Here is a 21,350-nt window from a genome sequence, read left to right as displayed (position 1 = left end):
TAGAGGTGTCCAGGGTTCTTAAGCACACTCTGTTTTTGCTTTGGACCTCGACTTTAACCGCTCAGTCTCAAGTTTTCACTTGACACCTTCACGCCACAAGCACATGGTTAGGGACAGCTTGGTTTAGCCGCTTAGGCCAGGATTTTATTCCTTTAGGCCCTCCTATCCACTGATGCTCAAAGCCTTGGATCCTTTTTATTACCCTTGCCTTTTGGTTTTATGGGCTATTGGCTTTTTGCTCTTGCCTTTTGGTTTAAAGATCTTTTGCCTTTTTCTGCTTGCTTTTTCTTTTTCTTGCTCTCTTTAAAGCAGCATGGTTAGTGCACACAATCACTTTTGATCCCACTAAATAAGATCTGAACTTGTCAATGGCATAAACCACTGCAAGCAGCTCTTTTTCTGTGGTTGTGTAATTTTTCTGGGCATCATTTAAAACACGGCTAGTATAATAAATGACATGCAGAAGCTTGTTATGCCTCTGTCCCAATACTGCACCAATGGCATGGTCACTGGCATCACACATTAGTTCCAAAGGTAATGTCCAATCTGGTGCAGAAATAACTAGTGCTGTGACCATCTTAGCTTTCAGTGTTTCAAACGCCTACAGACACTCTGTGTCAAACACAAATGGCGTGTCAGCAGCTAGCAGATTGCTCAGAGGTTTTGCAATTTTTGAAAAGTCCTTTATAAACCTCCTATAGAATCCTGCATGCCCCAGAAAGCTTCTGATTGCCTTAACATTAGTGGGTGGTGGTAATTTTTCAATTACCTCTACCTTAGCTTGATCCACCTCTATTCCCTTGTTCGAAATTTTATGCCCAAGGACAATTCCTTCAGTCACCATAAAGTGACATTTTTCCCAATTTAGAACCAGGTTAGTCTCTTGGCATCTTTTCAGAACAAGTGCTAGATGGTTAAGACAGGAGCTAAATAAGTCTCCAAATACTGAGAAGTCATCCATGAAAACTTCCAGAAATTTCTCTACCATATCAGAGAAGATAGAGAGCATGCACCTCTGAAAAGTTGCAGGTGCATTGCACAGACCAAAAGGCATTCTTCTGTATGTAAATACTCCAGATGGACATGTGAATGCTGTTTTCTCTTGGTCCTGAGGATCTACTGCAATTTGGTTATAACCTGAATAGCCATCCAAAAAGTAGTAGTATTCATGACTTGCTAGTCTTTCTAGCATCTGGTCTATGAATGGTAAAGGGAAGTGATCCTTCCTAGTGGCTGTATTGAGCCTTCTGTAGTCAATACACATACGCCACCCTGTAACTGTTCTTGTAGGAACCAGTTCATTTTTTTCATTATGAACCACTGTCATACATCCCTTCTTAGGGACAACATGGACAGGACTCACCCAGGGGCTATCAGAAATAGGATAAATAATCCCAGCCTCTAGTAACTTAGTGACCTCTTTCTGCACCACCTCCTTCATGGTGGGATTTAGCCGCCTCTGTGGTTGAACCACTGGCTTAGCATCATCCTTCAATAGGATCTTGTGCATGCATCTGGCTGGGCTAATGCCCTTAAGATCACTTATGGACCACCCAAGAGCTGTCTTGTGTGTCCTTAGCACCTGAATTAGTGCTTTCTCTTCCTGTGGCTCTAGAGCAGAGCTTATGATTACAGGAAAAGTGTCACCTTCTCCCAGAAATGTATATTTCAGGGATGGTGGTAGGAATTTGAGCTCGGGTTTAGGAGGTTTCTCCTCTTCCTGAGGAGTTTTCAGAGGTTCTTTTATTTTCTCTGGTTCCTCCAGATCAGGCTGAACATCTTTAAAAATGTCCTCTAGCTTTGATTCGAGACCCTCAGTCATATTGACCTCTTCCACCAGGGAGTCAATAATATCAGCGCTCAGGCAGTCGTCTGATGTGTCTGGATGTTGCATAGATTTGACAACATTCAACTTAAACTCATCCTCATTGACTCTCAGGGTTATCTCCCCTTTTTGGACGTCAATGAGGGTTCGTCCAGTTGCTAGGAATGGTCTTCCTAGAATGAGAGTTTCACTCTTGTGCTCCTCCATTTCCAGCACTACAAAGTCAGTAGGGAAGGCAAATGGCCCAACCTTGACAATCATGTCCTCAATTATGCCTGATGGGTATTTAATGGAGTCATCAGCAAGTTGAAAACAGATCTGGGTTGGTTTGACCTCTTCAGTCAAGCCAAGCTTTCTGATAGTGGATGTAGGGATTAGGTTTATGCTTGCCCCAAGATCACATAAAGCTGTCTTGGTGCAATTACCCTCTAATATACATGATATCATAAAGCTCCCGGGATCTTTAAGCTTTTCTGGAAAGCTTTTCAGAATGACTGCACTGCATTCTTCAATGAGGAGAACTCTTTCAGTTTCTCTCCAATCCTTCTTGTGACTCAAGATATCTTTCATGAACTTGGCATAAGAGGGTATTTGCTCAAGTTCCTCTGCAAACAGAATCTTTATTTCAAGAGTCCTGAGATAGTCTGCAAAGCAGGCAAATTGCTTATCCTGCTCCGCTTGGCAGAGTTTTTGAGGATAAGGCATCTTGGCTTTGTATTCCTCAACCTTGGTTGCTGCAGGTTTATTTCCTACAGAAGTGGTTGGAGAAGCCTTTCTAGAGGGGTTGTTATTAGTACTTGTGTGTGTCTGATCCCTCACTGGCGTTTGAATGCCAGGGTTGGAAGCTTGATTGGCGTTGGACGCCAACTTCCTACCTGTTTCTGGCGTTTGAATGCCAGAACTGAGCTTTCATTGGGCGTTTAACGCCAGCTCCTTGCCTGTTCCTGGCATTTGAACGCCAGAACTGCGCGTGGGTTGGGCGTTTAACGCCAACCTTGCATCCTTTTCTGGCGTTTGAACGCCAGAGTTGTTCCTCTCTGGGCCCTTACTATCCTCAGAGGGATTTTGGATAATATTTTGCTCATCCTCTGTCAGTTGTTCTTTTCTTGGCTTTCTGCTGCTCTGAAGTGAGGTATTTAATGTTTTTCCACTTCTTAATTGAACTGTCTGGCACTCTTCTGTTATCTGCTTTGATAACTGCTATTTTGTCTGATTCAATTGGGCCTCCATATTTTTATTAGCATTTTTAGTGCCTTGAATTCTACTACCTGTTTTGTTAGAAAGCACAATTGTTGATTGAGTTCAGCAACTTGTTCTGGAGAACCAAGTTCAGTAGACACTGCTTTGGCTTCTTCTTTTATGGAGGACCCACTACTTATGTACAGATGCTGATTTCTAGCAATTATATCAATAAGCTCTTGAGCCTCTTCAATAGTTTTTCTCATGTGTATAGATCCACTAGCTGAGTGGTCTAGAGATATCTGAGCTCTTTCTGTAAGCCCATAGTAGAAGATGTCTAATTGCACCCACTCTGAAAACATTTCAGAGGGGCATTTCCTTAGCATCCCTATGTACCTCTCCCAGACATTATAAAGGGATTCATCATCCTCTTGTTTAAAGCCTTGGATGTCCAGCCTTAGTTGTGTCATCCTTTTTGGAGGGAAATATTGATTCAGGAATTTGTCTGATAACTGTTTCCATGTTCTTATGCTTGCTGTGGGTTGGTTATTTAACCACCTTTTAGCTTGATCTTTTACAGCAAACGGAAATAGTAACGGCCTGTATACATCCTGATCTACCTCCTTGTCACGCACTGTGTCAGCAATTTGCAAGAACTACACCAGAAACTCAATAGGTTCTTCCTGTGGAAGACCAGAATACGGGCAATTTTGCTGCACTATGATAATGAGCTGAGGATTTAGCTCAAAATTGCTTGCTTTGATGGGAGGTATACAGATGCTACTCCCATATGCAGTAGTAATGGGGTTAGTATATGACCCCAGAGTCCTTCTGGACTGTTCATTTCCACTTAGGTCCATGATGGAGAAAAGGAGATGATGCGGATTGCAAATAAATTTTTTTTTTTTGAAAATCGAAATTAAAATTAAATAAAATAAAATAAAATAAATGAAAAATTGACTATATTTTCGAAAATTAGAAGAAAAAGAAATAAAAGAAAATTAAAAATTAAATTAATTAATTAAAAAGATTTGAAAAAGATGTGGGTGAGGATTTTCGAAAAAAATGAAGAGAGAGAAATTGGTTAGGAAGTTTTGAAAAAGATATGTCTTAAAATTAAAGAGACTTGTAAGAAAATAAAATAAAATAAAAAAAGAAAAGATATGAAAAAGATTTGATTTTAAGATTTGAGATTAGAAAAGATAAGATAAGCTAGGTAAGAGAAGATAAGGAATTTAAATTAAAAAGTTTTGAAATTTAAATTTTAAATTTAAAAATTAAATTTTTAAATTTGAAATTTGAAATTTGAAATTTAAAATTTGAAATTTGAAATTTTAAAAATTGAAATTTGAAATTTGAAATTTGAAAGTTGAAATAAGATAAGATAAAATTTTGAAAAAGCTATGATTTTTTGAAAAAAATTTGAATTTTGAAATTTTAAAACTAAGATAAGATAAAATAGAAATTTTAAAATAAAAATCTGAATTTTTTTTGAAAAAATTTCGAAATATTTGCTCAAAAATAGTTAGAGAAGATATTTTTTATTTTTGAATTTTATGATGAAAAAGAAAAACACACAAAAGACACACAACTTAAAATTTTTAGATCTAATGCTCCTTGTTTTCGAAAATTTTGGAGGAAAAACACCAAGGAACACCAAACTTAAAAATTTTAAGATCAAAACACAAGGAACACTCAAGAACACTTTGAAGACTCACAAGAACAACAAGATCATGAAGAAAGAACATCAAACTTAAAATTTTTAGAAAACCAAAATAAAATTATTGAAAACTAAAGAAAAGTTAACAGGAGAACACCAAACTTAAAGTTTGGCACAAGATTTATTCAAAGAAAATTTATTTTTGAAAAGATTTTAGAAAGAAAATTCCCAATTACCAAGAACATAAGCACACTGCTCTAGCCAATTGAGCTATAAATTTAAAGTGTTTTAATAAAGGTATTTAATGTATAAATTTTTTTTTGAATACCGATAATTTGAAAATGCACAAGAAAAACAAGAAAAATCACAAAACAAGAAAAACTAAAGATCAAACAAGGAAAATAAACAAGAATAACTTGAAGATTAAGAAAGAACAATAAACACAAATTCAAAAATTTAAAAGGAAATAAAAACATGCAATTGACACCAAACTTAAAATATGAAACTAAACTCAAATAGAAAAGCTCAATTATTAGTTTATAAAAATTTTCAAAAAAATTAAAAAGAGAAAATAAGGATTAGAGAAAAAAAATTCAACCAAAAACAATATTAGAAGACTCTAAACCAAAAAAAAAGAAAAAAATTTTCTAATCTAAACAACAAAATAAACCGTCAGTTGTCCAAACTCGAACAATCTCCGGCAACGACGCCAAAAACTTGGTGCACGAAATTGTGATTCACACTTTTCACAACTCCGCACAACTAACCAGCAAGTGCACTGGGTCGTCCAAGTAATACCTTACGTGAGTAAGGGTCGATCCCACGGAGATTGTTGGCTTGAAGCAATCTATGATTACCTTGTAAATCTTAGATCTAAAAATGTCATGAGGTGCAAAATAAATCTCTAAAAGTTGTTTAAATACTAAACTAGTAACCTAGGTTTACAGAAAATGAGTAAACTAAGATAGATAGTGCAGAAATCCACTTCTGGGGCCCACTTGGTGTGTGCTGGGGCTGAGACTTGAGCTTTACACGTACCTAGGCTGTTTCTAGAGTTAAACGCCAGGTTGTAACATGTTTCTGATGTTTAACGCCAGAATGCAACATGGAACTGGCGTTGAACGCCAGTTTACGTCGTCTATCCTCGATCAAAGTATGAACTATTATATATTTCTGGAAATCTCTGGATGTCTACTTTCCAACGCAATTGAGAGCGCGCCAATTAGAATCCTGTAGCTCCAAAAAATCCATTCCGAGTGCAAGAAGGTCAGAATCCAACAGCATCAGCAGTCCTTTTTCACCCTGAATCAGATTTTTGCTCAGCTCCCTCAATTTCAGCCAGAAATTACCTGAAATCACAGAAAAACACAAAAAATTATAGTAAAGTCCAGAAATATGATTTTTATTTAAAAACTAATAAAAATATAATAAAAAGTGACTAAAACATATTAAAAACTACCGAAAAACAATGCCAAAAAGCGTATAAATTATCCGCTCATCATATATATATAATGATAAATGTTGGTCAATTGGATGAAATTTTCAAGAATTTTTTTTAGAAAGGACATTGATATTCAAATTGATTTGAGTAAAATATTTTTGAAACTTGCATGATGAATATATTTATAGTTTGGAAAATAGGTTTTGAACTAAGAATATGTAACACCCTAATTAGCCTAAGCTTTACCTCGCGTCGTAAAGCAAAGGTTAATTAGAGATTACAACAGTTCTAAATCTCATACATATAATATATAGAAAGAATAATATAATCTAGAAGCCCGATGAAGGATATAGCTCAAAAACCGAATTTCAAAAGCGTAAAACGTACTAACGAAGCTACTATCTTACGGCACAAGAAACAGATAAGATATAACAAAAGATAAGTATATAATATCATAGGAAACTAACCACGACTCGTAGAGTTTAAGCCGGCTAGCCATATATAAATATACAGAACCAGACAGTGAAAATAGCTTATACAAGTTTTGTTCTCTCAAATACAAGCCTCTAGGCAAAATAAAATATAAAAGTGAGAGACATATAGCAAAATAAATCAAAAAGACTCAAAAGGCATCCGAATCCTCCGCCTCTGTCACCGTCCAAGCAACTCACCGAGGTGGGTTGTGACCTACATCTGAAAAATACAACAGAAATATGGTATGAGAACTGGAGGTTCTCAGTATGGCAACAGTGCCCAATGATGTAGGATATAAGACCCCGGGATGCCAAAGGTAATCCTAGACTTCATATCCATCAAAGATTAGATCTTAAAGCACACTAAAGCAAATAAGCATAATTATATAACCTTAACATAAATAAACTGGGTAATCTATCTTAAGGGATTTCTATTCTAACCAAACATCGCTGTCCCATAGCCTTCACCAACCTATCCTCCATGCGATCTCATCGCCACCACCTTCCGAACCTCCTCAATCCCAGTAGAAAACACAGGTAATATACAATGCAAGTAAAACATAAATAGAAGTATATAAGGCAAATAATTCAATTAGCGAATAGGCATGTTATACAAATAGGCAAGCCATTTCAAGTAGTTAAACCATACAAACAGATAGAAAATTCATATGATGAATGCCTGTCCTACTGGCTGTGATATCACATTGTCGGTTCAACTGCCAACCCGACACATCTCCATGGAGATGTCGCCCTTCGAAATCCTCATATGGGAACCCCTGAGATATAGTGCTCGGATCACTGTCCAGGTACTGGCGCCTGCATGCTCTATTAATCCAAAGGGATGCGAGCGAGATACTCTTACCACAGACCTCACATCTCAACGCAAGCGGGACGAACCACCGTCCTTACGCCGACGCCGCTACCTCGACAGGCGGGATCCAACCGCCGTCCCTGCCGGGCGCATAGCGTCTCATAATCTTAGTACAAATCAATACTTCAGTAGTTTTCAGAAAAATATTTCCAGTATACATGTATCCATCATCTCATTCAAAGTCCTCGACTTATCTCAACCACAGTAAATTCACATATCAGTTCTGAACTCAATGGTTCCTCAATTCTTATCTCATACCTCAACCATTCATCACATAACGTCAAACCATCCTCAACACACCAGAAACCTAGGACTCCATTTTCGAAGTTTTCCAAATAATATCATCTAAAATCCCTACATTCTTTCCCAATGTTTTGAAGGTATAAAACTAGGCCCAAGAGTCCAAAAATGGTGTTAGAGAAGCTTACAACCTTGTTGGAAAGGTGGAATAGTTGAAAACAAAGTAAAATTTAAGAAACAGGGTGGGTGCAGCCGCACAGGGATGGGCGCGCGCACGCTCTGGAGAGTTTTAAAATGTGTGCGTACGCACAGGTGTCAAAATTTACAAAAATCAGTTCAGTCTCACAACCTGTGCTACCGCCCCCAACAGACTGACCTCCCCATGTGTGCGTACGCACAGGTGTGTGCAGACGCACAGGTTGCAATTCATCCTTAGATATGTGCGCGCACAAGCTGTGCTAGCGCTGCAAATAGAACGTATTTCCTTGCCTGTGCGTGCGCACAGGTGTGTGCATCCGCACAGATCAAAACTTTTGCAGGGTTGTGCGTACGCACAAGGCTGTGCGTGCGCATATATCAGAATTTCAGATTTTTAACACCAACTTTGAATGATCATAACTTCCTCTGCAAAATTTCAAAATTTACAAACTTTATATCAATTTAAAGGGTTTTCAAAGATCTTTAATGCTAAATAAATTTCATAAAATTTCGAAAATTGAGGCATAAGTTATTATCAAATAAAGTTAACCAAAAACCCAACTTTTCCAAACTTCACAATTTCCAAAATTTCTTACCATACACATTCCAAACCATAACAAACCATTCAAAAACTCCATTTTTTCATCAAAATTAACTTTTTGTACCCTAGTACACCAACTTTACCACAATTCCCTTCATGTTTCACTATTTTCAATCTCAACATCAATTATATGACACTTATCATCAAACCACATTCAAATTTACCATTTCATCAACCTTAATCTCACATCTATCACAATGAACAAACTTTCTAATCCATACAATCATTCAACATCATAATATCACTATAAATCATCATAATTGAACCCAACATTCATCAACTCATCATGAATCATCATTCATCAACATTCAACACACCAACAATCAATTTATTTTAAACCTATCCTATTGGTCGCTAGAATAAGTGTCCATGAATATTATATACTACATAGAGGAAACCGAAACCATACATTGGCCGATCCCCTATATGTCCAAAACTCAAAATTGAGCACCAAATGAGCTTTCAACCAAAAATCCAACCACCAATGCAACTCCAACAAGCACCAACAAGTTCCAAACTCACCACTTCAAGCTATAACACATGATTTACAATAATTCAACCTAGGGTTTATCAAAACTTGAAATTTCACAAGAGTTTAATAGCTCTTACCTTTTCCAACAGATTTGATAGTAAAAATCTAATGCTAAGCAAGGATTAGGGCAAACCTAAACATCCAAAATCACAAAAACTCACTTAATCCCAAAGCCCTAAGAACCAAAATTTTGAGGAGAAGAACTGAAGGGATTTCGTGGTTACCTGATGAGCGGATAATTTATACGCTTTTTGGCATTGTTTTTAGGTAGTTTTCAGTATGTTTTAATTACTTTTTAGTATATTTTTATTAGTTTTTATTCAAAATTCACATTTCTAGACTTTACTATGAGTTTGTGTATTTTTCTATGATTTCAGGTATTTTCTGGCTGAAATTGAGGGAATTGAGCAAAAATCTTATTCAAAGGCTGAAAAAGGACTGCAGATGCTGTTGGATTCTGACCTCCCTGCACTCGAAGTGGATTTTCTAGAGCTACAGAAGCCTAATTGGCACGCTCTCAATTGAGTTGGAAAGTAGACATCCTAGGATTTCCAGCAATATATAATAGTTCATACTTTTCCCGATATTTGATGGCCCAAACTGGTGTTCCAAGTCAGTATAAAAATTCTGGCGTCAAAATGCTAGAACTAGCATAAAAACTGGAGTTAAACGCCCAAACTGGCACCAAAGCTGACGTTTAACTCCAAGAAAAGTCTCTACATGTGAAAGCTTCAACGCTCAGCCCAAGAACACACCAAGTGGGCTCGGAAGTGGATTTCTGCATCAATTACTCATTTCTGTAAACCCTAGGTTACTAGTTCATTATAAATAGGACCTCTTGCTATTGTATTTTCATCTTTAGATCATCTTTGGAACGTTTAGTCCTTAGACAACGGAGGCTGGCCTCACGGCCATGCCTAGACCTTTCACTTATGTATTTTCAATGGTGGAGTTTCTACACCCCATAGATTAAGGTGTGGAGCTCTGCTGTTCCTCATGAATTAATGCAAAGTACTATTGTTTTTCTATTCAACTTAAGCCTATTTCTTCTCTAAGATATTCATTCGCACACAAGAACATGATGAATGTGATGATTATATGACACTCATCACCATTCTCACCTATGAACGCGTGCCTGACAACTACTTCCGTTCTACATGCAAACAAGCTTGAATGTGTATCTCTTGGGTTTCTAATCTAAGATTAAAACCTTCGTGGTATAGGCTAGAATTATTGGCGGCTATTCCTGAGATCCGGAAAGTCTAAACCTTGTCTGTGGTATTCCGAGTAGGATCTGCGAAGGAATGACTGTGACGAGCTTCAAACTCGCGAGTGTTGGGCATAGTGACAGACGCAAAAGGATCAATGGATCCTATTCCAAAATGATCGAGAACCGACAGATGATTAGCCGTGCGGTGACAGCGCATTTGGACCATTTTCAACGGTAGCCATTGACAACGGTGATCCCTTAACATACAGCTTGCCATGGAAAGGAGTATGAATGATTGAATGAAGACAGTAGGAAAGCAGAGATTCAGAAGGAGCAAAGCATCTCCATACGCTTATCTGAATTTCTCACCAATGAATTACATAAGTATTTCTATCCTATTTTATATTTTATTTATATTTAATTATCAAAATCCCATAACCATTTGAATCTGCTTGACTGAGATTTACAAGATGGCCATAGCTTGCTTCATGCCGACAATCTCCGTGGGATCGACCCTTACTCATGAAAGGTTTATTACTTGGACGACCCAGTGCACTTGCTGGTTAGTTGTGCGGAGTTGTGACAAAAAGTTGAGATTACATTCGTGCGTACCAAGTTGTTGGCGCCGTTTTAGAGATCACAATTTCGTGCACCATTACCTTACTACTTTCTTGGGTGGGTTTTGTAGAGCTCTTCACAAGGAACGCGTAGCCACAAACGGTGCGGCAATCAGAGCTCTCTAGCTCAAGATATGAGCTTGGGAAAATTGAAATGAATAATGCTCAAGGGGTTCTCTTCTTCCTATTCTCTTTCAGCTGGTGGTGGTGTATTATGAGTGTGTTGTGTGCTGAATTGCTTTTAATGAGGGTATATATATGTTGGGCTTGGGCCCAACTTGGGCCCGGTCTAACCCGTTAGCGTTTTTAGCCCATTTGGCCCAACTTCGGGCCAAACCTTTAAAATTAACGCCCGGTTTTTCATTTCTAATATTTTTCTAAGGTTTTTTACTGTTTTCACTTTTTCTCGTGCGGTAACGGGCAGACTTGAACCGGTTCAACTGCCGATTCCCGATTTTTTACGATTTTTCGCAGAAAACACATTTTCTGACTCAAAAAGACCCACTAAGTCCAAAAATCATATTTAAATCCTCAAATTCTCACTCCAACTTGTTAGAATCTAATTTGGGCAATATTATCACTTAATTAACCGGTTGATTAGTTGCGGTTCTTACATTCTCCCCACCAAATAAAAAATTTTGCCCTCAAAATTTGAATTACCTGAGAAAAGCTCGGGATAATCCTTTCGCATCTCGGACTCCAATTCCCAAGTGTGCTCTTCTACTCCTACTCGTTCCCAAGAAACTTTAACCAATGAAACATCCTTTCCTCGCAGCTTCTTCACACTAGTGTCATCGATTCTCACTGGCATTACTTGGAAAGTCAAGTTCTCCCTCAACTCGACCGACTCAGGCTCCAACACATGATCTGCATCCGACATGTACTTGCGGAGCTGTGACATGTGGAACACGTCATGCAAGTTAGACAGATGAGGTGGCAAAGCAACTTGATACGCCACCGGCCCAAATCATCTTAGAACCTCAAACGGTCCAATATACCTTGGATTCAACTTCTTGGTCTTGATTGCTCTTCCAATCCCAGTTGTTGGTGTAACCCTCAAGAATACATGTTCTCCCACTTCAAATTCCAATGGTTTCCTCCTCTGATCCGCATAAATCTTCTGTCGACTTTGAGCAGTTAGAATCCTTGCACGAATCTTCAAGTGGTGTCTCCAAATCTTCAAAGCAAACACAATCGCCACTAATTCCAGGTCATGAGTGGGGTAATTCACCTCATGCGGTCTCAGCTGACGCGATGCGTAAGCCACCACATTTCGGTGTTGCATCAACACACAACCCAAACCCTTCAGAGAAGCATCACAATGTACTTTAAATGGTTCATGCGGTTCAGGCAAAATCAAAACTGGCGCTGAAGTTAACTTCTGCTTCAAGGTTTGAAAACTCTCTTCACACTCCGACGTCCACAAAAAAAGTGCTTCTTTCCTTGTCAACTTCATCATTGGTAGTGCAATCCGGGAAAATCCTTCGATAAATCTCCGGTAATATCCGGCTAAACCCAAGAAGCTTCTGACTTCCGTCACCATTGTCGGCCTTCCCCATTCCATCACCGCTTCTATCTTAGAAGGATCCACAGCTATCCCTCCTTTGCTTACCATGTGACCTAAGAACTTCACTTCCTCCTTCCAGAACTCACACTTCGACAACTTAGCATACAACTTCCGCTCCTTTAGGATTTGCAACACAATCCTCAAGTGTTCTTCATGCTCCTTTGCCATCTTAGAGTAAACCAAGATGTCATCTATGAAAACCACCATGAATTTGTCCAAAAAGGGACGAAAGACTCTATTCATGTAATCCATGAAAATAGCAGGTGCATTCGTTAACCCAAAGGACATTACCGCAAACTCGTAATGTCCATAGCGTGTTCTAAATGCAGTCTTAGGGATATCATCCTCTTTCACCCTTATCTGATGGTAACCGGATCTCAAATCGATCTTGGAAAACACTCAGGCTCCTTGCAATTGATCCATCAAGTCATCTATCCTTGACAGCGGGTACTTATTCTTCACAGTTACTTTGTTCAACTGTCGGTAATCCACGCACAAACACATTCCTCCATCTTTCTTCTTTACCAATAAAACTGGCGCTCCCCATGGTGATACACTCGGTCGAATGAACCTCTTATTCAGAAGCTCTTCCAACTGAGTCTTTAATTCTGCCAGCTCTATCGGAGCCATCCTATACGGCACAATCGACACTGGTCCGGCTCCCGGCACCAATTCACTGGCAAATTCAATTTCCCTTTGAGGTGGGAACTCAAGGATATCTTCCGGAAATACTTCCGGAAAATCTCTAACCACCGGTATCTGATCTAAGTTCTAGCATCCCCCAACGCATTAGCAGCCAACAGAATATAACCCTGACACTCCTCCCCACTACAATGCACCATTACAGAGTTCAGATAATATCTCGTAGCTACCACTGCTCTATTTTCTCCTTCCGGCATAAACCGAATTGACCGCTCAAAGCAATCCAACAAAATCCGATTCTTCGACAACCAATCAAACCCCAAAATCATCTCCAATCCAATCATTGGCAAACAGATCAAATCATGCACAAAGTCTCTACCCTCAAGCTTGAAACCTACTTGTCTACAACCTAACCTAGTCATAACTGTCTGATGCGGAGTATGTACAAGCAGATCAAATGGTAACTCTGACACTTTCAAGACTAATTCCTCAACTTTAGCAAACGAAATAAACGAATGTGATGCTCCAGTATCATACAATGCAATTAAAGTTCTATCACCAATTAAACAAATACCTCTCATCAACGGATCCGCCTTAGAAGCATCCTTGGCATTCACAGCAAAAACTCGCCCCTGGTGCTGACTCTGACCCGCACTTGGGTTCTTTCCACGCGTGCAATCCCTCGCAAAATGACCAGGCAAGCCACAGTTGAAGCACCCACCTATACCAATCTTGCAAGAGTCATATGGATGAAAACGTCCACAACGATCACAAGCTAAATCCGGAAAACTCTTACTCTAATTTCATCTCCCTCTGCCACGCTGAAACTGATCAGGGGTGTTCTTTCTGAAGCCTCCTTTCCCTTGAGGCGCATGTCCTCCTCTCTTGAAGATTTGTCCTCTCGGATGAAAATACTTGCCACGCCCCCGACAAGAGCTCCCTCCGTGAGTGTCCTTGGACGCTGCCACGGTCTTGGCATACTCCTCCACCACTCTTGCCTTATTCACCAAGTCGGAAAAGACACGGATCTCCATAGGAGCCACAGCAATTATAATGTTGTCCTTTAGCCCCCTTTGGTATTTAATACACTTCCAACTCTCATAAGTCTCCGGGGAACCCTGACATACCCTAGAAAACCTACAGAGTTCCTCAAACTTGCTGATGTAGTCCGCCACAGATAGAAAACCTTGCTTCAGCCGCATCAGTTCCATCTCTTTTGCTTCCCTAGCAGACTCAGGGAAGTATTTCTTGTAGAAAGCCGTTTGGAATACCTCCCACGGAATGTCAGCGTTCTGAACCTGTAGCAAGTGACACTCTACTTGCCACCAGTGCTGGGCCTCTCCCGCAAGCTGATATGCGGCAAACTCGACATATTGATTGATGGGAACCTGCTGCGCCTATAAAGCATGCTTCATAGCCTGGAACCAGTTATCTGCTTCAGTAGGATTAGTAGATCCTCGGAAAGTTGGCGGATGAACCTTGAGGAACGTCGCCAAGGTCATCGGAACACCACCCGTGTTATCGCCGTTTCCCTCAACATTGTCATTAGCATTCCCTTCGCCATTCCCGTTTCTGTTTTTGGCCGGTTGGCCCAATCTCTGCACAGCTTGCAGAGTCGCAGCAGCATTAGCTTCCATGGTATTCGCCCCTGATGTGTTAGTGGGTTCCTAGGAGTATCCTCATCACTGTCCCCCAATATATGATCTGGCTCATCGTCTAGATCATCCTCTTGCATCGTATTTTCAACCCGATCTAGTTCACCGTCACCTAAAAGACCGGGAATCAAACCGGGTGACCTAGCTAACCCAGTTGGAACAAATGGAGGCTCTGCCAATAGACAACCAGGTGCAACGATAGGTATCGAGGCAGAAGCACCCCCACCGTCGTCAACTGAGGATTCGACGCTGATACCCTAGAACTGTCGACACCATCTTCCAACTTGGCATACAGCTTGTGTATTCTCACTTCCAGAAAACTGCGCCGACAATTAAACAAAACTTGCATGTCTTCGTCCGACCCTATCACAAATGTTTCATACTGCACACCAGTTAACACAACCGCAATCGGAATCTTGTAGAACACCTTCTTCACCCACTTGGCCTCACACAACCCTGCCTTTTGCAATATACTCGTCTTTAGCTCTGACAGAGTATTTGTTGACCGGATAAAAATACTAACCGGTTCTTTATAGTGAACTTAACACCGTGCCTTTTGTTTTTTTTTTAATTTTTCCACAGCGATGGACTAGAACCAAAAAACTCTCCTCACCATCCATTTGTGAAGTGAAAATGACCCTCTACTATCACACCATTCCCTCCTGGTTGGTATATATAGGTGTTTTTGGTGCAAGTATAAACCGCTGGACCCCTGTAGCGGTTTATGAACATTTACCATTTACACAGAAATCGCTGGACCCCTGTAGCGGATTACGTTTATTTGTAAACTGTGGGACCCCTGTCGCAGTTTACATAGTTTACTGAAAAATTGCATTTTGATATACAAAATGCAAAAATTGTATTTTGATAAATTTAAAGCTCAAATATTTTATTTTAGTCATTTGTCCTAATAATAATAATAATAATAATAATTGAGTTTTTTACTCAAAATCGATTCGAACCGCATTGTGAACACTCCTACTCAAGTGTAGCAACTTAAAAGGCAAAAACTTTGTACTCTTAGGTTTGGTTTGGTAAAACTTTTCGAAGAGGTGCTTGTACTTTTTAAAAGCTCAAGCACCTTATTTTGTGTTTGGTAAATAAAAAAGATCATGTGCTTATGTTTGCAGCTTTTAAAAGATCGGATACTTTTGAAATCATCTAAGATAGAACTTTTTAAAGTTGGCTTGTGCTTTTCAAAATTTAAAAGTCTAATATAACCTCACATGTTAACTAATTTTTAAATTTAGTACTTGTATTTATGTCTATTATAGTATTTTTAAATTTTAAAAGCTATTTTACCAAATGCAATTGTTGTTGCTTGTATTTATTAAAAGTAATTTTTAATTTGATTTACCAAACATAAATGATACAACTTTTAAAAAACTATCTTTTAAAAGTTAGCTTTTATAAGCTACTTTTGAAAAATAAAAGCTTTACCAAACTAAGCCATATATTTGCTACTTGTTATTAGATAGCTGGTGTACGTTTTCAACCGACTGTATCTTTTATCGTGGAAACATGAAAAACCTTTGGTGTTCTGTGGTTTAAGCTTCGGTCCATAAATCATCATCATAATGAAAAAATGTCACAATTCTTGTCTTGTACGTACCAAATAAAAATTGTTATTACATCATTACATCTTAAAAAGAAACCAAGTTGGGTTGGTCTAGTAGTTAACTCACTAGTCCGCTTAAGTAAGTGTCGGGGGTTCGAATCTCATCTTGTGCATGCAGCAATTCATTGACCAGCGGCAAATCCTTAAATGAAATTCAATATCGCAACGGATTAGTCCTTGACCTGACGGGTTGGGGGATACCATGGGAAACGAAAAAAAAAAAAAGAAACAAACGTGTCCTCGTATCCAATGAGATAATTAGCTCAATATGAAAACGGTTTGATAGTTGATACTATCTTTTATAGCGAGGTAAATTTTGCTCACACATTAGATTTTTTAAATTACAAAAAAATTAGAAACTCTTTCGGAAGGAGGCAAGTGGCATATAGGTAATTTTTTTAAAAGATTTATAAATTTTAAAAATATTCTTAAATTTTAATTTTCTTTAATTTTATCCTAAACATTATTTATTTTTATCAAATGTACTTTGACAATTAAATTCTTAAAAAGTGAAGGCAATTCAACAAGAACAACTAGAAAATGACAATCTGGCTCCGTAATGGGACCTTGTTTTTATTTTTCACTTCTTAAAAATCAAAGGAATAATGATAGATTTGATTCGCATGCAGACAGTGAAGAAACGGAAACGTATGAGAACTTTCAAGTGTTCCAAGTTTGAAAGGTCGTCTTAGTAAATGCCCATGTTCTAACTTAAACCGGGTCTCACTTCTGTCTCTTTCAGTCCCTCTTGTTTTGTTTTGTTTTCTCTTCCTAACCCAAAGTATTTCATTACTGATCTATCTTCTTCAACAACAACAACAACTTCTTCTTATTAATTATTCTCCGTTCCGACTTCCCATTCATCATTTTCTTTAACTTCACGGAAGATCGATAAAACAGAAACTGTCTCACACTTTCCCTTCTTATTTTCTTCCTAAACCAGCTCCTATACATATATCATCCATCATCTTCATTTTGTACATAAATTCAATTCAATTTAAGTTAATTCAAAATTCATCCTCCCTTGATCTTCCGAAATCTTCTGTACTTGGATGATTTAGAAAGATGAACTGTTTGTTCTTCAAGGAGAAGCGCAAGGAGAAGTGCAGGTCGGCACCGGAGCTGGAGCAGCAGAATCGAGGAGGGGCGAAGAAGAAGGATCCGGCTTTGAACCGCGCCACGAACTCCACCGGCTCCATACAATCGCCGAGGAGCGTGAAGGAATTGTACAAGGAGAAAGAGAAAGAGAGCAATTTCAGGGTTTTCACGTGGCAGGAGCTGAAAGATGCTACAAGCGGTTTCAACAAGATGCTCAAGATTGGCGAGGGAGGGTTTGGGAGTGTGTATAGAGGTTCCATTAGTCCTCCAGATGGAAAAGGTGAACCGATTGTTGTTGCCATCAAGAAGCTTAACCCACGTGGCTTCCAGGTACTATTTGCAAATATGATTTCCCTTGCTCCTATGATTTGGTAACTCTTCCTTGCTATTGAAAGTGCTATTGTTTGTTGATCCTTACTAGATACATAGTCATTCATTCATTTGCTTTTGTCTAATGACTTAAATTTTCGGATAAGAGTAAAGCAGGCGTCTTGCATTGAAATCTACCATGAGATTCGAATTGTACCAATTACGTCCTTGAGATGGACAAAATGCACCACATTAGTCATCGACAATGTTGCATTGTTGTGGTATGCTGAAGGTTTTGTTAACTTTTTTCAAGTTGTGCATTTCTAGAAGAACAAGAGTTAAATAGATATCTCTAGAAACTCAGTGAGATAATTTCGTAGCATTTTAAGGGCCAACAGTGCTAAATAGTTTTGCTCAATGGGCATAAGAATGCTTCAATTTACATATACATTATTGTCTTGGTGTCATTTACAAATTTTTGTATCATTGGCACTGTTATTACTTATTTTATTTGACATTGAATTATCATAATTTATTTTAGACTGTATTACATAAAAATTGAAGTATGCTAGGATTCTTATGGTTGTTTTCTTTCCTTGTAAAGGGTCATAAAGAATGGCTTGCGGAAGTTCAATTTCTAAGCATTGTTAGTCACCCAAATCTGGTTAAGCTTTTGGGATACTGCTCTGTGGACGGTGAAAGAGGGATCCAGCGGCTGTTGGTGTACGAGTTCATGCCCAACAGAAGCCTTGAAGATCACCTCTTCAGTAAAACTTTACCCCCTCTTACTTGGAAAACAAGATTGGAGATCATGCTTGGTGCTGCTCAAGGATTAGCGTATCTACATGAGGGGCTAGAGATTCAGGTACCTACAATTATACTTTCAAGGAGTTGAAATTGTTAATGAAAAAGGGAGTAAAGTACCAAAATTATCCCACCAAAAATAAACAGAGTGAATTTTTGTCACCCAAAATGCTTGATTCATTTGACAATGTACCTAAAAAATGGGTAATTTTGCGAGAACCGTGATATGTCATGACTAATTTTCATACTAACTCTAGAAAAAGTTGATCAAGCTTTCTATTTCATTGGTCATATCATCAAGACTTGAATGTTTGCACAGCATTCTGTTTCTATTATGATAGAAGAACTAATGAAATGTGCACACTAGGATATGCAGACTTTTCTAGTCTATGATGAGTGTGATAATGCAGGCTCACAATGATGATGCTGATGATTATTTACATTCTTGTTCAGAATCATATGGTTGAATTTTGATTTTGGTTGATAATCTTTTTTCTTCTTTTTCTTTCTGAAGGTGATATACCGAGATTTCAAGTCATCAAATGTTCTATTAGATGAGAATTTCCACCCAAAGCTTTCAGATTTCGGTCTTGCTAGGGAAGGTCCCCAAGGTGACCATACTCATGTCTCTACTGCAGTAAGTTTACACTTTACAAGTGATATGTTTTCTCATTCAAACTTGCATCAATTGAATAGCTGCCCAATTGAAGAGTATACAATCACTTTGCACCATTCCTAAAGCTAGCTCAGTGATTTTATCACATTGCAATCCCTTAAGCTATGATTTTTATCATTGTTGTTAAAATACATACAATATCTTGTTATATTTTTAATGTTAGATGGTTATAATATCTCAGCCCAGTAATGATTTTCTTTTTCTAATTTGTATTCCTATTTTAGTACTATTTTATCATTTTCTCTTATCCTTCATGGATCTTAACAATTATTTAAACAATAATAGTTTATGAACCTGAGCTCCATGTTGCTTATTTTGTTATCAGGTAGTTGGTACTCAGGGATATGCTGCTCCAGAGTACATTGAAACAGGTCACCTCAAAGTTCAGAGTGACATGTGGAGTTTTGGCGTTGTCCTCTACGAGATCATTACTGGAAGGCGATCGCTAGAAAGAAACCGTCCTACGCCGGAACAAAAGCTACTAGATTGGGTTAAACAACACCCTGCTGATAGCAACAGGTTCACAATGATAATCGATCCCCGTCTGAGGAACCAATATTCCCTCCCTGCGGCTCGCAAGGTAGCCAAGTTGGCCGACAGCTGCTTAAAGAAGAATCCTGAAGATAGACCAGCCATGAATCAAATAGTTGAGAGCCTGAAGCATGCATTGCAAATTTCAGAAATGACGAGCAGTTCGAGCAATGTTGGCGAATCGTCACGATCGAAATTGGGCCGAAAAGGTAAATAGAAGCTTCCAAGAAAGAAACTTAATTAGACCTTTTGGGAGGAACAATAACATGGAAAGAAAACTTCAGTTAGACATAAATTTGAATAGGTCTTGGCAATTTGAACTTTACTAGTTTGTTGTAGATCAAGGAAATTCAACCGTTGGTGTTAATATAGAGTATATGTATGGTGCAGGTTCAGTGTAAAGCTTTTTCAAAATTTAGAGCTTAGCAATGAGGGTGAGGCTATAAATATATGTATGTGTTAATCATTATTTATTTTGTGTCTTTTTCTGAACTTGGTTCATTGGAATCTTGTTCATTTTCTCATCTACATTGTAGATTGTTCCAAGTTTTAAGAAAGATGGAGAGAGCGTTTCAATTTTTCATGATTCCGTCTTGTTCTAATCAATTTTCATTTCTAAGACTAAAGTGCTACATCTACATGGCTTAAAAGTCAATTCATGTTTGAGGACTTCCAAGTTTCAAGAGGAGTCAACACACAGTTTTTAACTTTTAGTTATTATATATAGTATATAAAATTAGAGGACTAATCAATTAATTAATGTCTTAATCAATTAGTATTGTGATTTGTTGAGATTGGTTGGGGGATACATTCATGCATAGATGTCAATGGAATGACCTTGGAGCTAATGTGTTTGATAGAAGAGGTAACATTAATAAAATTAGGTTAGGTTGTCTTGAATGTTGACTATTGACTGGAATTTGCACTAAAATATTATTATATTCCCTGATCTAAATTTTTTCTTGTCTCGTTCGTTGAAGATTTTAATGGTTGGGCAATTATATGGTGAATTATGTATCATGGTCCTCACTTCACTTTTAACCATTGGATTGACTAAGGACTTTCTAATTCAATGATAAATGGAATTTGACTATGGCTGGAAATTAGTACAATAGGGTCCAGCTGACCAGCACAAACCAACACTGAATGAAGCGGTAGCTTCTCAATAATTTCGTGTTGAAACTCGACCAATTGGTCGAGTGGAGAATACGTCATACACATGGCAGCATTCGTGTGCACCACTACGTAGTATGCAGAGTAAGTGTCTGTGATAAGTAACGCTATTTTTAACCATATAATGGAGGAACCGTTTCACATATACCACTGTTCTTTACTAATACATTGATGTTCCATTCTTTTTGAACATTGTGATTTATAATTAAATTAATATTTTTATCTGTAATAATATTACTTAAGCATAATTTTTTTTTAATTTACGTTGATTTGGTCCTGATTTTGTGAATTACGGTAAAAAGAAAAAAAATTCAGAACCACTTTACTAGAACATTGTGGTGTCAAAAGCTCTTGTAGGTTAAGAAAAATAAAAATCAAGTAATAAGCAATTTAGTTATATTTTTTATATTAATCTTGTTGATCTGTTTAA

General features: G+C 38.1%; 1 protein-coding gene across 1 annotated transcript; it reads left to right on the top strand.

The window, feature by feature from the left end:
• LOC107628945 (probable serine/threonine-protein kinase PBL19) lies at window positions 16,989–20,333 on the top strand. Its single transcript, XM_016331591.2, has 4 exons — window positions 16,989–17,757; window positions 18,341–18,601; window positions 19,055–19,177; window positions 19,542–20,333. Exons 1-4 carry the CDS (start codon window positions 17,395–17,397, stop codon window positions 19,962–19,964), a joined length of 1,170 nt encoding a protein of 389 aa, XP_016187077.1. The 5' UTR covers window positions 16,989–17,394; the 3' UTR covers window positions 19,965–20,333.

The sequence above is a fragment of the Arachis ipaensis genome, chromosome B01, assembly GCF_000816755.2.
Source record: "Arachis ipaensis cultivar K30076 chromosome B01, Araip1.1, whole genome shotgun sequence".
NCBI lineage: Eukaryota > Viridiplantae > Streptophyta > Magnoliopsida > Fabales > Fabaceae > Arachis > Arachis ipaensis.
The sequence above is the reverse complement of the archived record's forward strand: the minus strand, read 5'-3'. Positions and strand labels throughout refer to the sequence as shown.